At 51.0% G+C, this 16,533-nt stretch overlaps 1 protein-coding gene across 4 annotated transcripts; it reads left to right on the forward strand.

Annotated features, from left to right (window-relative positions):
- The first annotated feature begins 33 nt into the window (after nucleotides 1–33).
- Nucleotides 34–16,184, forward strand: GLYCTK (glycerate kinase). 4 transcript variants are annotated; one of them, XM_075513870.1, is made up of 9 exons: nucleotides 228–798; nucleotides 1,354–1,530; nucleotides 1,999–2,095; nucleotides 3,616–3,662; nucleotides 6,618–6,729; nucleotides 8,628–9,021; nucleotides 9,380–9,531; nucleotides 11,413–11,588; nucleotides 12,220–16,184. In XM_075513870.1, the coding sequence occupies exons 6-9, from the start codon at nucleotides 8,735–8,737 to the stop codon at nucleotides 13,123–13,125; spliced, it is 1,521 nt and encodes a 506-aa protein (XP_075369985.1). In that variant the 5' UTR covers nucleotides 228–798; nucleotides 1,354–1,530; nucleotides 1,999–2,095; nucleotides 3,616–3,662; nucleotides 6,618–6,729; nucleotides 8,628–8,734; the 3' UTR covers nucleotides 13,126–16,184. The 4 variants fall into 4 exon arrangements, with proteins under 4 accessions (XP_075369983.1, XP_075369985.1, XP_075369982.1 ...); XM_075513868.1 differs by lacking the exons at nucleotides 228–798; nucleotides 3,616–3,662 and adding an exon at nucleotides 34–109; XM_075513867.1 differs by lacking the exon at nucleotides 3,616–3,662.
- The last annotated feature ends 349 nt before the right edge of the window (nucleotides 16,185–16,533 follow it).

The raw sequence follows: 16,533 nt of genomic DNA on the forward strand, positions 1-16,533 counted from the left end.
GCTGCGGAGAGGTGTCCTGTGCCCGGCGGCCATATTGAGTGTGGCAGGAAGGCCTGCCCTCCGCCGGCCGGGGTGGCTGTCAGCGTCCCCGCCCCTCGCGGGGCCCGAGGTGGGAAGGGGCGATCGAGAGCAGGGCCGGGCGGGCGCAGCGGGGCCGAGCCGTCATTACCCACCCACCCGTGCCTCGCGGGGTGCAGGGAAGTAGGGTTGAGGGCGTGACGTCATCCCGTAAAGCGGGCAACGGCTTCGCGCCGCTGGGGGCGTCACTTCCGGTGCCGGGCAGGGCCGGACCCCCTCGCGTCGCGGGGGGAACGTGAGGTGAAGCCGCGCTCCCGCCCGGGGCCTGCGCGCTTGGCGGCGGCCAGGGACCCCCGGGCGAGATTGACGCGGCGCGTAACATGCCCGATGCGGAACCTAGCGTATTTTTCCGCGTTGCCTGTGGTAACTAGCGAGAAAGCAGGATTTGGGGGGCGCGTGGCCTGCGCCGGCCCCTCGGGGGTCCCGTAGGGGACCCGCAGTGACAAGGGGATCTGCTGGGGACAGCCCTGAGCGCAGGTCCTTGGCGAGCGCCCGTTCCCGCCCGTGTCCCTCCCCACTGCGAGGCCGGGGCCAGATCCCCCTCCGTTGACATACACAGCGATCACTTTCTCGTTCTTCCCCCCCCCCCCCTAATTTCAGTTTATTACTACACGTTTTTATTTCCCAGTATTTTTTATTTTTCTAAAAACTGGCCTCCAAGCAGTACTACAGAAACACCGCAGCTATAGCACGACGGTCTTCCACCACCTACGAGGTCAGGTAAAGATGAGCAGCACACGCTTAACCTTGGAGAAAGACGCCTTGGCTTTTGGGGCTGGTGCTCCAACACAGACACCTTGGAACTGTTATTTTTTTCTATCATGACTCTTGATGTCAGGCTCTGTGTTCGTATTTTGGTACATCTCATACCTTAAACAGTTGTTCCTGGAGTATAACAGTAGCTGTGAGAATCTCCCACCCCATGAAGATTTCCAGCACCCCACTATTTTAATTTTGGAAGGACACCAGATCTTCTGTCATTTCGGTCCTCCAGAAACTCAGAATCAAAACAAAAAAAAAACCATCGATGCCTTCATAAATGTTAATTGCATTTTCCTTTCATAGTCTCCACAATTGAGTTTGATTTTGCTTTTAGAATAATATTGCCCTCCTGTGGTCAAACAACAGTAAGTCCGGGAACTATTGTGAAAGGTCTGCTTGCACGTTATTCAAACATGCTTAATTATTTTATGTGCATATACGATTTAGTGAAACAAAAGCCTTTTCTGAGATTACTTGCTCTTACTGTTTGCTTACTGGCGTTCACCATTACAGGTTCAGACATCTAACGCAATTCACCCTTTCATGCTGTGATGGGATTGGCTCGTCAGAATGATTCACCGATTTTTACTTTGAAACGGAGACAAGGTTTTCACACAGGAGTCTAGGGACACTCAACAAAAGACGCCTTCGTTACTTCCGAGGGTCTCAGGGTCAGCTACCCCACTGCAGGTCAGTCCAAAACCTATGATTGATTTTCATAGGATGAGAGGTTTTAGAGAAGTGCAGAACGGCATGCCTCTTGCATACTGTAAATTGCACGATCAAAGCCCGGATTATTTCATGTGGGCCCTGAAGGTGACTCACCAATACCATCATAAGACAATTTACTTCAAAACACCTACAATACTTAGCTAAGTTTTAGAGTTGTATAACACCGTGGGTTGTTGATTTGATATTTTGTCACTCCCTTTTTATTCTTTCTTCTGCCTTTCTTCCTAATCGTTGGAACGTAGTTTGTCAGTTTATACCAAGCTGGAATTTATCTGGCAGGATAATTGGATCTCCTAGCAAAATGTCACATTAAGTAGGAATTATGGATAATGCCCCTGCAAAACTAGTTAATGGAAAAAATGTTTAATTGCTGCTTGAGTAATATTGATCAAATGCAGTCATTCTACCTATGCATTTCTATATTAGATACCACCGTAACCTGCACAATACAGACAGACCCGTGCTTGCTCAGATGGGTGGACATGAATTTCAGAGAGGTGCTTCTGGAAACAACACTACTCAGGTGAATATATTTCTGTTGGACTCTGCTGGGAGTGATGATTCTCAGTGGGTAACGGTTATGACTGAAGGCTTGTGTGGAGGGTTTGTATCCTACAACTTGGCATCTCGTTATGGGCTCTTGAAACTAAGCGTGATGCTTTGGAGCATCAACCCTGTCCCTTCTGTTACAACATGGAATCACAGAAGTGTGGGGAGAAGGGACCTCTGGAGCTGCCTGCTCCACTCTCCTGCTCAGCGCAGGAGTCTCACCAGTACAAGATCAGCTTGGCCATGGCTTTGTCTAGCCAAATGCTGAAAAACACCTAGCATGGATACCACAGCTTCTCTGAGTCGCCTGATCCAGTCAGTGCTGTGCGACCCTCTCTATTTTGCTAATGTCCAATGTGAATGTCCTGACTTGCAAATTGTGGCCATTGCTCCTTCTTACAGTTTCTCCCACTAGCAAGAAGGGTTCATCCCCGCTGTCTTTATAACTACCCTTCAAGTAGTTGTAGCTGCTATTAGGTTGCTCCTTAGTTGGTTGCACCACTTGGTTCCCAGCCCACCCTGATGCACGGGGATCCTACCCCAGCAGCAAAACTTCACACTTCTCCTTGCTGAGCATCATAAGATTTCTGTTCTGTTGGCCCTGACCTTGAGTTTATCGCGGTTCCTCTGGAAGGTGGCTCTGTCAACACTTCCCACAAATTAGGCACTCTGCGCGACCCTCCAGGTCACTAATGAAGCCGTAGGGTGACATGAACCCCAGCAGAGTCCCTGTTGATTACCAGCTGTCAGCTGGACCCTGAGCCACTGATTCCTACCCTCTGAGCCCAGTGGTCAAGCTGTTTTTCAGCAAGTCTAACAGTGTGTTTGCCCAGCCCACACTTCTTCAGTGTGGTCATGAGAACGGTGTCAAAAACCTCACTAAAGTCAAGGTAGATTACATCTGACACTTTCCCCATAGCCCCTTGTCTTAGCCTAGAGGGCAGCCATAATTGTCATCCTGTGACTGATTAATATTCCTGGCTCTTTCTCCTCTTATGTTACTTCCAACTGAGGAGCTCATAATTTTTTGCTATTAATCCCAAAGAGCATGACCTTGTATTTTGCAGTACTGAGTTTCGACCCCTTCCTATTATTCCAGTCCTCAAGGCTGGCAACTTTTCATCTTCTCTAGAATACTATGATCCTTCCCTGTGTTTTAAATGACTCTCAACTTTGATTGCAGGTTGACTCAGAATAGGGAGTTTGAGAAATTACAGCATGAAAGGAAGTAGACTTGGCATGGACTTGGCTTCAGGGTAGTACTGTTCCGCGTTGAGCTACAGAAGGATTTTTTAGTGAAAAATTTTTCTTCCCTGCAATCCCCAGTGCATGGGAAAATCATTTCCAAAAGGTATATAGGGAGTGAAGGGAGTGTGACCTAGAAAAACTAGTAAGATGCATATGTCAAATCCAGTTAATTTTTTTACTAATGATACTGATCTATATATATAAAATGCTGAACAGAACACTTATCTTCCCTGTGTTTGGCCTTAGGCTACATTCCCCATCAAAGGCAAAGAGACCCTGTTGACACTTTCCTGGTGAGTAAATCAGTCATGAGAGCAACATATTTCTTTTCCAAGAAACATATAGAAAGCCATGTATTAGAAATTAGGACTCCTGGGTTTCCCAAAGCTCAGCATATTCTTGAAGCAAAGGTATTCAGACTCCATCCTACTTTCTCCCTTGCCTGCCTGGCAAACCCTCTATGCAGCTCTCTGGTCTCATCGTACTGCTTCTGTCCACCGTCATCCTCTTTCCCAGTTATGGATGCAGGAGCACCACAGTGAGCAGGGGCAAAAGGACCTTTCACCCTGTCCCTGCGCACCCACTTGTGTGCTGGACCCTTCATAGCTGACCAGCGATAAGGTGGTCCATCCTAGCTGCAGGCATTTTCTCTTTTACAAAGTGTAAATGAGGCAGTGCGGTAATTTTATGCAAATCCATGTGCCGATTAAAAAATTAATCAAATTCTGAAATTTTCATTTAAAGAGATTAGTCTTGAAAAATCCCCCATCTAATCCTCCCAGAATAGTCACTTGGAACAAACCTTCACCACTTTGTTTCCCTCCTGGGTTCAGTGCATCTCCTGGAAAATTTTCTCATAATGCTTTTGGGACCATCTGGAGCAGCCAGTTTGAGTTTGAGCAGGGCTCACCAGGCAAATTAAAGTTGATATATCAAATGATAGAAAAGATGTGTCAGTAAGTGGGAACATGGGAGTTTAAGGCAGTAAAATCTCCACTCTGTTGTACTTCATAGGTAAACTCCCATGGTAATGCATGAAAAATGGAAGCGGTAAGCCTCGGTGAGTCTAACGGTAATTTATGTACCAAGAGGCCAGAAGAAAGTCATGTAGCAAGAAAAACGAGTAGCAAGAGACACTGCTAAAACTTGCTGTGTCTGGTAGTTTACTGCTGTAACAAAGATGTAATCTGTCTTTTAGAGCTTGAGCTCAAAATTATCCTTGAACAACTGGGGTTTGATCCAGTGCCATCTCAAATATTTTCCAAGCCCCTCAGGGATTTTGGAGTTGACCCTGTACATGGTGGGCCAGCCACCGACCACTGCCACACTGGGGGAAATCCAGAGAAGTCCCAATGACATTAAAAATAAACTAACTTAGACCCCTGAAGATCTCAGCTAAATTAACCATCCCGTAGCATTAATTCACAGCATCCTCCAGTCTTGCAGCACTTGAAACGTTCGGGATGTGTGATTGGGTTGGCCTGCAACAAGCCCAGTTGCCCCAACTTCAAGAAAACCACAAGCCCATGATGCAAACCCTTGAACAAACCTCCAACCACAGCATCTGGAATAGCTCAGCTCGGCCCAGCGATGGCAGACTGGCCCCTAGAAGGGAATATTTTTCTGGCTTTCAAGTACCTGCCATGGAGCGAGTTTTTCTCACTGCATGTCCACGGCTAGCTTGTTCGTTCGCTCTTTTCCTCCCCAGTGTGACTCCAAGTTTATGGCTCAGACTATGCCCCCCTATGTCCATGCTTTTGGTCTCATGCCACCATCCAATTTACCTGGCAGCTTACCACATTTCTGCCCCTCGTGCTGGATTGCTTCTGTCTCCCTCTGACTTTGGCTCCTCGCCTGCAGAATTGCTCTAATTAAAAAGTTAATGAAAGGTAATGCAAACGAGCGCTTTGCCTGTATTTTTTCACAGGCCAGCTCCTCTCCTTCCCTCTTTGCCAGAGATGGTGAAAATGAGGAGCTGGGGTTTTGCTGCTTTTTGTTGTGAGAGTTAACAGTGGAAGTTTCTGCAGACTTAGGAGGAGCCCTGTGAAGGCAGAATTTACAATGGTAACGCATGCAGACAAGTATGTAGATGGTGAACATTATTCATCAATGAAAGCTGAGGAACTTTTCATTTAAAGGGGATTAATCTAAACCCCTTACAGTCCTCCTGCTCTCTTTGGAACAGGCGGTTCTTAGCATCATTTTCCTCCTAAGCTTAGCGCAAACTTCTAGAAAACTTTCCAAAAGACTGTCTATACCCCAACTCCAAATTATCCCAAGCAGGGACAAAGGGAAACCTGAGTCCCGCTAGTGCCTGTAGCATGCCACCTTATATCCATATAGAAGAGGGCTCATTCATCCTTATGTGATTTCCCTGAGAAACTGGGGAACAAAGATTAGTGCGTGAAGCAATATGAGTCACATCATCAGCCCCTTTTCCCAGCCCAGATTCCTCCTAGCCAGCAGTGGGAAGAGGAAAACACAGGGATGTGAGGATGTAATTTCCCCACATGCAATACACAGCACCTAACTGGCAATTACATCATTTCTAGACCCACTGTCCGTGGAGGTAGTCTGAGAGCTGCCATTTGGATTATTTTTCTTTCCAGGGCTGCCTATGTCTTTGTGTGGGGTGATGTTCAGTTCTCTTGATCTTGTTTTTAAAGCCCTAGTAAAATGAGTAGGAGTTTTATTTTTTGTTAATATCTACAGTAGATTTCATAGCACTGGTTTATAGTTGTTCCCTGATGACATTTAATACCCAGTGCCTGAGAGTGTATAAATAAATTACATAAAAATGGATTTGTGGCATCATTAGCAGCACCCCCATTCCAAGGGGAGCCTCCAGTGAGCCTGCGTGTCTAATCAGAGCTGACAAGGAGCAGAGTTACACACCGAGACCTCCAAAGCTAATGGGTCTGTGCCAAATTCAGCTCTCTGTTGCGTTGGTGTAAAGTTGGATAACCTCTGACTGCAAGGGGGTTTTACACCGGATTTACTCTGCATTTACACCTGTGCACTGAGATCAGTGTCAGACAGCGTGCCGTAAAATCTTTAGAAGCAATGGAAAGACGCATGCTGACTTCAACAGATGCTGGATCAGGCCTTGATGGTTAAAATATAATCTGAGTTCAGAGTGCAGAAAACGCATTACATGCCTGCTATTGTAGCGAAATGCTTTCCAGAGCAAGCATTAGCAGTATGTACACAAGTGCTAGATGAATTAAGCTGGCATTTATTTTTTTCAGCTCCAGTAGGAGAGGATTGCTTTTAAACAACTCACGCCTGCTGTGTTGTGTCTGGAGTTGGAGCTGAGCAGAGCCGCCGGGAGGGCACGTGTGACAGGAGCCGCAGCTGCAGGTCTGGTTGTGCTCAATTCCCCTGGTCTTCAGGGTCAGCCATGCACAGAAACATCAAGGCAGAGACGGAGCCTGTTAAAAGCTTTGGGGCTTTATTTTCTTAAACTCCCCTGGCTCCATTTAAGCCTTGTTCTCCAACCACTTCTGCAAACCCTGTATCGCAGCTCAGACGAGGCGACCTGGGGCGTGATGCACCTCTGTTTTGTAACACCTTCCTCTGATTGTGCTGTGCTGCCAGGTGAATCGGAGACCTGCTGGGAACGGAGATGCTAATCTCAGTTCCTGAGAGGTGTACAGCTGACTTCACTGGTGTTAGCACGGTTACTCTGGCCCTCATTCTAAGAGGGCTGAGGCTCAGTGGTTTAAACTGCTGGCAGCGCTAACTGCCCTGAAGTTTAGGAGTCTAGTAACAAAGCGGTCAGGACACCCTGTCTTTTATCTCTCCTCGTGATTGAAAAGCTAGTCCTGACCAGTATCTAAAGGGAGTGTAGATAGGTAATGTATCTGCCCTGTGTTTTGCCTTTAAAATCTGTTTCTCTTAAGCATTTAATCGTTTTTTTCTCTGGCAAACCCATGATTGTCCATATAGTTTTACCTGCAAGTCCCTTGTCCAATAGATTTCAGAGTGTGCCCAAGTTTCATTGCCTGAGAAGGTGCTTGTGTGGAGGTTTTCACAGAGCCTCTGGGTCCTTGCAGCAAAATAGGGCAGATTTAGACCCAGAGGAGCTGTTGGAAATCTTGTCTGGCTTAATGATTAACACTTTGCAATGCTATGGGAGTGTTAGGACAAAGAGACCTCTGGACTCGTGAGCTCTCCCAGAAGAAGCCAGCCACTGGCCTTGCACTGAAACGCATCCATTTACTAGAGAGAGGATTAACTCTCTCAGGTAATTTGAATGGGTCTGTGTTTGAGTGTGTTGCCTGGGCTGCTTCAGCCTCCTGGCCCCCTGCCTTAATTGCCTGCACCATAATTGCCGTGAGCGGGAGAGATGCAGATCACAAGGATCTTTGATCCTGAGAAACCAGCAGTGAACCTGCTGCCAGTTAACAGAGGGAAGGAGAAACACTGGGAGGGAATAGATGCATGCATGTTGGCAGGGGCTGCCTTTCCTCTGTCAGGACAAGTGTCTGCCCTTGAGCGGTTGAGATACTTTGGTCCACGCTCATCTCTGTTGCATATAATGCTAATACTCAGTGGAGACTAGCTCAAATGGGCTTTCACAGACATGGCTGGCAACTTTGCTTGGATCTGAAGTCCTATTTGGGCTCTAAATGTGATTTTAATGGATAATGAGAGGACTAAAAATTAAAGGCGAATGAAGCCTTGTGTTAATTTGCTGTTTGGTGGGGAAACCTCATTACTGGTCTCACTGTGGCCACCAGCAGCAAGGGATCAGGCAGCCAGCAAGCCTCTTGTTTCTCCAAAGTCCATGTGTGATGCTGCAGGGACACATGGGGCAATGCGCAGCCAGAGAATGAGATCAGCATTTGGCTAGCGTGAGGAAGGGAGTTAATGTAGTGAAAAGCTGTTCCACCCAGACACCCTGCTCTCTCCAGGACAGAGAGCAGCTTCCACAGTTTGGAAAGGCGTCAAATGCTGAGCAAATAGAAATGATGGCTTGCCAGTGGCAAATCTACAGTGATGGAGAAGCTGGCTAGCAGGGCTCACCTTCCCTGTGGGAGGTGATGGGATTGCAGGGGAACCACAAGCTGACAGGCAGTTTGAATGTGACACTGTCCTTCCCTCCCTCCTGCCTGGGCAGAGGTTTGAAAATGCTGCTGATGTGGCACCTTCATCTAGAGGAAACAGGAACTAGAGCTCCATGGTTTATGTTTTGGCCTCCCTACTCTCTCTGTGACAGCCCTGTCTCTTCTGCTAGTGTTCACTTTCCCTTGCAGGTTGGAGGGTGCTGGCTGCCCCAGCTCTCGAGGCCTTGCCAGTGTCGGCAGTGTGTACAAGCCCACCCCACCAAGCAGATTGACTCAGCCCAGCTGCCCTGCGCAGCATGTCCCTCCGCGAGCACGCGCTGACCCTCTTCCGCAGCGCAGTGGGCACCGTCCGGCCAGCTCCGATGTTGAAGAAGGCTGTGAAGCTCCAGGGAGATGGGTGCCCTCAGCTGCTGGTGAAGGGCCAGGTCTTTCCAGTGAAGAGGGACCTATACCTGGTGGGTTTTGGCAAAGCTGTGCTGGGGATGGCCGCAGCAGCAGAAGAGATCCTGGGAGACCACCTCATTCGGGGGATCATCAATGTGCCGCTAGGCATCCAGGAGAGCCTGCAGCGAGCAGGAATGCAGTAAGGGGGGCTGTGTCTGGACAGTTTGGGGGGTAGGCTGCCAGATTTATCCTCTGTGGGATGTTACTGTGAACCCCTTCAGTCCTTTCCAGCTGCCCTCGCTCTGGTGCCCCCCCTGTCCACCACATTGCTCTGGTCTTCAACCTCGATCACGTCCCAGTGCCACAGCCCACCTCCTGTACTAGATGTGCTGCCTCCCCAGCCCTGGGGAAGAGACACTCAGCAAAGGCTACCTCCCTGTCCTGGTCACTCGCTGTGCACCTCTGGTGCACCAGGCCCATTTGCCTGCTGAGTGACAGCCTGGCTGCCTCTGTAGGTGCACGCGTCAGTGTTGTGATTGCCTCTCTTACCTCCCCAGGGAGATGCTCCTGAAGCCACACAGCAAAATCCAGGTTATCGAAGGTGCCAGGAACAACCTCCCAGACCCAGAGGCTCTGAGGGGAGCAGTTGCCATCCAGGAGCTGGCTGAGGGTCTGACTGTGGATGACCTGCTCCTTGTGCTTATCTCAGGTAGCGTGGGGATCCCAGGGAATGGGCTCTGCTGATGGCCCTCCAGCTGCCTGCCCACACATGGCCATGCAGCAGGGGAGTGCTGCACTGTGCTGGCCCTTTCAGCACTAACACTCGCACCTCTGTGATTTTTCCTCTCCCTTCTCCCACCAGACTTTCTCCAGGGATGCAGCAGGGGAGGGCACGGGGCTACCTACTGCTGCAGTGGACACACTATCTCCCAGCACTAGGGAGAGGCTGAGCTGCACAGGCTGGGTCCTGCGGTTGTGCCACCACTGTCAGATGGCACCTCTGGGCACAGCCTGCCAGCTGCTCTCACCCCTTGGCAAGGAAACGCTTTCTTCCTGCCCCCTCTTTACATTTGGGGATGCAGATTTGGAGAAGCAAGCACTTGGTGGACTTGCACGCTCTAAATTTGTGCAGGGGTGTGTCTGTAAGCTGAGGTTCAGGCCTGATGCTTTCCAGGGCTTTGCTGCTTCCCGGCCAGTGGAAATGAGGTCCCCAGGCTCCAGCACAGTGAGCTGCATGCCTTGCAGGGTCAGCCCTGAACACCCCCAGGCCCTGTCTGCTGGGCCCCCGGGCTGTCCGCAGACCTAGGGCTGTGTAAGGAAGGTAGATACTGTGCATCAGAGGGATGCAGTGACGTCGCCCCAGCCTGAGCTCGGCTGGGTGAGTGGGTATCACAGGGCAAAAGCATTCAGGGGATTGGAGCAGCTCTGTAGAAACCCCTTGATCTCCTCTGCTCAGTGATTGTTCCTCTGTGGATGCTGGAGCCTGATCTGTTGCAGAGAGTAGTGCCGTTAGGCAAACACCCAAGCAACTGGAATCTAGCTGTGCTTGCTGGGGATTCCCCTGGGCTTCCTCCTGTCCTTTGGCTATGGGGATCTCCAAGAGACTCCTCAGCCCTTCAGGGAGCCTGTACAGGATCTCCCCGTGGCTGTGACTCCCTATGCATGTGCACTCCCACACAGCAGCCGGTCCCCAACTGCTCCTGCCTCTCAGCTAGATCCCCAGCTATTGACTGAAACACAGGCATTTGCATTTGTTTTTCTTGCTCATCATGTTTTATTGATGCTGATTTGTCTCAAACCTCTGAGCAGGCTTTGCCTTTTGACAGTAGGTTTCAGCTGCACTTCTATGCATGTTCACTCTCTGCTCAGATCTTGCTCCTTTCTACTCTGTATTGTCCATCCATTCCACTTTTCCATTAGAGCCTTTTTTCATTGCCTTCTTTTCTGCATTTCCAATGCCCGCTTGTATCAGACAGGATTCCCATCAATGACGCTGTCACCCTGGGCTCTGGGTGCGCTTTCTCCTTTGTGTTACTCTCTCCCCCTTTCCTTTCCTCCCAGGCCTAGATGAGTGCAGTTCAGCAGTTTCCGATCTTGCTGCAGCCGTAGCTGGTGTTTTTACACACTGTCCTGAATAAATGGAGCCAGCAAAGCAGGCAGTGTCTCCATCTGCTTAGCACTGACTGCTGTGTGAGTCATGGAGCCCGTGCTCCCTGCTCACCCATCTAGGTAGCCCTTGAAAAATCAGTGTGATGACACACTAGTATCCTGATGTTGTGGGGATAGTAACTGCTGGCCCTTCTCTGTCATCCCCGCAACACTGCAGGCATGCGGTACCCTGGTCCAGTGAGGTTTACACCACCTGGGTGAAGTGTAGCTGACTGCAGACAGCGCAGGGCAGCAGTGATTAAAATCCATTGGTGAAGACTGAATTCTCCAGAGGTGTTAGCATAGTTCCCCAACCACACCTGCCTTCCCACTGCGCACTGGTGAGGGAAGAGGAAAGGCTCAAGCGTTGAACAGCCTTGCTTTCCTCCTGTCCTCCTTTTCCTGCTGTCCTGATGTCCTTGCCATCTCTTCTGCATCCTAGGGGGTGGATCAGCTCTACTGCCTGCTCCCATCCTTCCCATCCTCCTCGAAGAGAAGGAGAAACTCACAAAGATGCTGGCTTCCCGAGGAGCTGCCATACAGGAGCTGAACATTGTACGGAAGACTCTGTCCTTGCTAAAGGGTGGAGGGCTGGCCCGGCTCGCATATCCCGCACAGGTAACTAAGGGGAAGCCCCTGCTTGCCTAGAGATCACGCATCTGCCCTCAAAATAGGGGTTTAAGCAACTGACCTAAGCATGCTTGCAGGGTTTTTCTCCTTACTGAGTGAACAACCTTTGCACGCTGTTTTGGGACTCTGTGGCTCAGATGTCACCAAGGACCCAAACTCTCAGGGAGACAGAGGTGGAAGACAGGTAATTCAAACTTGGCAAATGTTGGCTGTCCCATCACACCACTTTCAGCAGACCCCAGCCCTCACCCAGCAGGTACTTCCAATGTGCTGGTGCTCCACCACAGCGCTTTTGAGGCTGGGTCTGACCCTCAGCTCCCCGGGGGCTGTTCTCAGCGCATGCCATCGCTGAACCCACACTACGTTATCAGCCTGACAAGCGCAGTGTCACGGGTTACGTCTTCCAATGTGATGGTGCAGCATCAAAGGACACTGTAGATCTGTGGGTTTGAGAAGGGCAAGGGACCGTAAAACAAAAATGATCCAAGATCTGCCCGTTTCCATCTGCTTTGACATGGGGGTGGCGCAAACGTAACTCAGAGGAGTGCTTATGCCAGAGCTCTTGCGTGGTCACCTGTCTCTGCCTCCCGCAATAATCCGTGGGCGTTTCTTTTTGTAGGTGGTGAGCCTCATCCTTTCTGATGTGATTGGTGACCCCCTGGACGTCATAGCGAGTGGGCCCACTGCTGCCAGCTCCCACAGTGTCCAAGACTGCCTTCAGGTACTTGCCAAATACAACCTGCTGCACAACCTGCCCAAGTCAGTGGAAACGGTCCTGTCCAGCTCTCCCACCAAGCCCACTGCTCTGGAAGACTACTCCCACGTTTGCAACATCATCATTGGGTCAAATACACTGGCTTTAGATGAGGCCAGACGCCAAGCCGAGGGCCTGGGCTACACAACTCTGATTCTGAGTGCAGCAATCTGTGGGGAAGTTGGCCGTGTCGCCACGCTGTACTGCCAGCTGATCCAGCTGGTCTGCCTAGGCTTCACCGGCCTCGGAGAAGGGCCCCTGAGTGACGAGGTGAGGGGGAATCTCTTGCAGCTGGCAGCAGAGCTAGAGATCCCGGGTTTGAACCTTGCCGAGTTTCTACAGGCCCTGCGAGGATTAGGGCCTGAAAGACCAGTCTGCATCCTGGCCGGTGGAGAAACCACGGTTAAGCTTCAAGGAACCGGCAAGGGAGGGAGGAACCAGGAGCTGGCCCTGCGCGTGGGGCTGGGGCTGTACAGAGCACAGGCTACAAAAGTCAGCAGCCCCCAAGGGAGGTGCGAGATTGTCTTCCTCAGCGGCGGAACGGACGGGCAGGATGGGCCGACGGAGGCGGCAGGGGCCTTCTGCAGCCCAGAGCTGGTGGATGAGGCACTGCAGGAGGGCTTCGATGTGGAGGCCTTTCTCAGCAACAATGACTCCTATACGTTCTTCAGCCAGTTCCAAGGTGGGCATCACCTCCTGGTGACAGGCTTGACAGGCACCAATGTCATGGACATCCAGGTCATTTTAATTAGAGCCACGGAGAGATCATGAGAGCTCCCTCTGCAGATATCCAGATGCATTTAATCAGGACCAGGGGTAAATGAAGGCATGAACGCTGCAGACAAATGTAAACTACTTAAATTAAGGCTCACTGTTGAGGGTGCTAATACCTTTGACAGAAAGAATCCACTAATTAGACACATGAGTGGACGTCCACAGCAAAAGCAAGCACTTGTAATTGGGATCAGAGGAAAGTAAGAGGTCACATTACAAACACAGAGGCCAGATTTATTAACGCTTCTGCTGAGAGCCACAACTCTTGTGACTGCTTCAACTATAGTTAAAAGATGTGGGGAAATCAAGGCCATGGCAGGGCTGCCAGGGAGAGCCCTCACTGCGGCTGTTGCACCACCAGTGTCCCCAGCTCAAGAGCAGCTCATGAGGGGGCTTTTGCAAGTTCACAGAAGTGCATTACAGTGACTGAAAGATGTCAAAGCAATAGCAAGGCCTGCCCCGCTGGAGGCATGGAGGTGCTGGGGGGATGCAGTGGGAAGAGGACACCCAGCACTGGCTTAACACGCCAGTGCAGTGCCCTGCAGCTCCCCCCACAGCAGAGTGCCCAAGGTGACACAGGGACCCCAAGCCCAGCACGACGCATGCCCAGCAGCGTGGCTAAGGAGCACATTGGCCGAGAGCAGCGTTTCATCTCAGACGCGTGAGAAAAGCAGTGCACGGTGACACAGAAAGCGGTATACCTTCACTGTGCAGCATAAAGAAGGGGATGATTGAGGTGCAGTGGCAAGCCAGCTGCGTGGAGCCCTTCTCCTCCAGCCTCCTTCCCTCCATGGGGACATCTCCCCCGCTGATCCCTGTTGGGAGAGCCTCCGTGCCAGCAGCATGTATGCTATGAGCTTTCACAGTGTTGTTTTCCAACCGCCTAGAAAACAGTCACGCAGCCAGCCTGAGCCACTGACCTTTCTTCTGCGCCGAGGCAGAAGTCGCTGTCACTCTGATTAACTCCGCTAATTCTGCAGAACAAAAGGCAAGGAAACCTTCACGCTTGGCTCTCCTGACCCATGCTGCTGAACTGATCAAAGGGCAAAGCTCCCAGAGCCACGCTTTGACAGGGAGCCGCTCCCCCACATGTATGAGGATACGGTGGTTATCGTGGTTTCATCACCTACTGCAGTGCAATATGTGGGAGAGCAGAGATGAGCCGGGTTTCCCAGAACACAGAGCCCACAGTGGGGCTGGATTTCAGAAGGGCTCTGCCTGTAGCAACAGGCACGGTGATGGTTTTGGCTGGATATTCAAAGGACTTCAGCTCAGCAGCCAGTATGACCCAACACGTCTGACTCCTTTTGAATATCTGCCTGTTTGTTACAGAGCCTAAGTGGGAGCTGAGCTCCTTTGAAAATCCAGCCCTAATTTAATAGGACACGCTTGACTCAGACTCTTTCCAGACAGACAGACCTACTCCGTGTGGCTGATCTCATCTCGTGACATAAATACACCGTCCTGCCCAACACCGTGAGTCGTGGTGTCTCACTGAACAGTTGTTCTGCGCCCTGCTCCAGGATGGATCGGAGGATGGATTTTTGAGGAGGATGCGACACCTCCTGCTTTGGTTTCGAAGCCAATATCTAACAAGCAGGGATATCAGCAGGACCGTCACGGGGCCTGGTATTGATGCCAGGCTGGCAGCTGGACTGTCTGGGCCACAGCCCAGGCATAGTGTCAAGGCACAAGCCTGGGGATTTCAAAACCCTGGTCTTACCCCAGTGGTTTAAACTCATCCACACATCTCATTTGTCCTCCGAGTCTGAAGGTCTTCTGTAACATGCCTGAACTTGCTCACGCTGGCAAACAGCTTTGAGATCTGCCGGGGAAAACCTGCCAAGCGTTATAAAGCTTGCTGTGCCCCTGTAGTGTCAGGTGGCGGTTGTGCAGGAGAAGCTGCTTTGTGCTGTGTGTTTTTCTCTGGAGGTCGCCTCCTCCATACCCAGCATGCCAGGACCACGGGGGCACTAACACATGCAGTGATACAGCCAAAAAGTATGGGCTGCAGCCAGGGTAACTGGCTAAAGCTGACTCCAAAATGTTGTTAATGCTTCCTGTCCAATTCTGCTCCAGTGAAATCCAGAGTGACTCCAGTTTCAGGCTGGGGTGCCTGGCAGAAGGGTCACTGGCATCTTCAGCAGCAGGTCCAGCATGCCAGCCTGGGCACGTTGTCACAGGCCCACCATACCCCTGCGCTCTGCCCGCAGCCCTGCCACGTTGCTGAGCGCCGTGCTAGTCCTTGCAGCTGCCGCTTGCGCCGCGTCGCAGTCAAGTTCAGAAGACCTTGGGCTAGCGCTCGCTGGCTTCTCTTGGGAAATGCCTACCACGCGTACCCTGAGCAGTGTCCTTGCTTTCTAAACAGTGGCTTTTTGCTAATGATTAAAAGGAGTTTGTGTTGGGGAGGAGAGAAGGCTAATAGAAGGTTTGTTGAAAGGATGGAGCTGTTTGAAGTGCACTTCACATCTATATTTGCTTGTCCTCCATATACGGTTTTTGTTCTTGTCCCTTCTTTTCTAATGAGGAGATAACAGGACAGGGGGAAGTTGACAAAGGACACCCAGGTTACAGAAACACTTTTCCTCTTCTGATGCTTCTACCTGGATAGATTGAAGCTCCATTTCTGAGGGATTGCTTGGGAGTGTGTGCACCCCTTACAAACAAGGCATCATTTCATTCCTCTGGACACTGCTCAGCACAGAATTGCCTGTCACTGCTCCAGCCCAAAGCCATCTCCCTCTGACCTGCAGTCCCTTTGCTCACAGCAAAAGGCTCCATGCATGCTCCAGCATACATTTGGGCTGCACTGGTCAGGTTTTGCAAGGATTTGTGAGATAACAGTTGCATCAAAAGACGCATCAACATCGCTTACCTGCCAAGTAACGATTTGCCTCTGGGCTGTCGGAGCTTGCCAGGAGCGATGACTTTCCCACCGGGAACTTGAGTGAGTCACCACAGCTAGAGCAGGGCTTTGCAGCTTGCCCATGCTGTCCTGGATGGGATATTAGCATCACGTGAGCGTACCTGGGCAAACGAAGAAACCCAGAGTGCAACTGTGGTCGCACCGAGTGATCCCAGTGTGTGGGCCATCCTGGCTCCAGGGTGCTTGCACCTAAGGAGACGAGTCACAGAAAGAGTGAGGACAGCAAGAGCTGCTTGGTTTTGACACTCCCAGTCCCTTCCCTTTTTATCGGAGAAGCAAAACTCTTTTTACACCAGCCAGCCTCCAGGAGGGAGATGGGAGATGGCCAAAAGCTCCCTGGCCACATCCCCGTAGGTGGGCAGGGGACACAGGGACAGCCGTCGGGAAAAGCACACCCAGCCACTGGGGAGGGAGCAGGCGAGCAAAGCCCGGGTGTGTTTGGGGTCTATTTGCTCTCCTAAGCGGGCTGCTCATAGCCA

The sequence above is a fragment of the Mycteria americana genome, chromosome 11 (assembly GCF_035582795.1).
Source record: "Mycteria americana isolate JAX WOST 10 ecotype Jacksonville Zoo and Gardens chromosome 11, USCA_MyAme_1.0, whole genome shotgun sequence".
In the NCBI taxonomy this organism is placed as follows: domain Eukaryota; kingdom Metazoa; phylum Chordata; class Aves; order Ciconiiformes; family Ciconiidae; genus Mycteria; species Mycteria americana.

What these genes read in the sequence shown, in the direction of transcription:
- GLYCTK (XM_075513868.1), top strand. Translation starts at nt 8,735, where the DNA reads ATGTCCCTCCGCGAGCACGCGCTGACCCTCTTCCGCAGCGCAGTGGGC. An exon ending in CTGCAGCGAGCAGGAATGCA is followed by an intron (nt 9,022 to 9,379) that starts GTAAGGGGGGCT and finishes TTACCTCCCCAG; the next exon opens with GGAGATGCTCCTGAAGCCAC. An exon ending in GGCTCGCATATCCCGCACAG is followed by an intron (nt 11,589 to 12,219) that starts GTAACTAAGGGG and finishes TTCTTTTTGTAG; the next exon opens with GTGGTGAGCCTCATCCTTTC.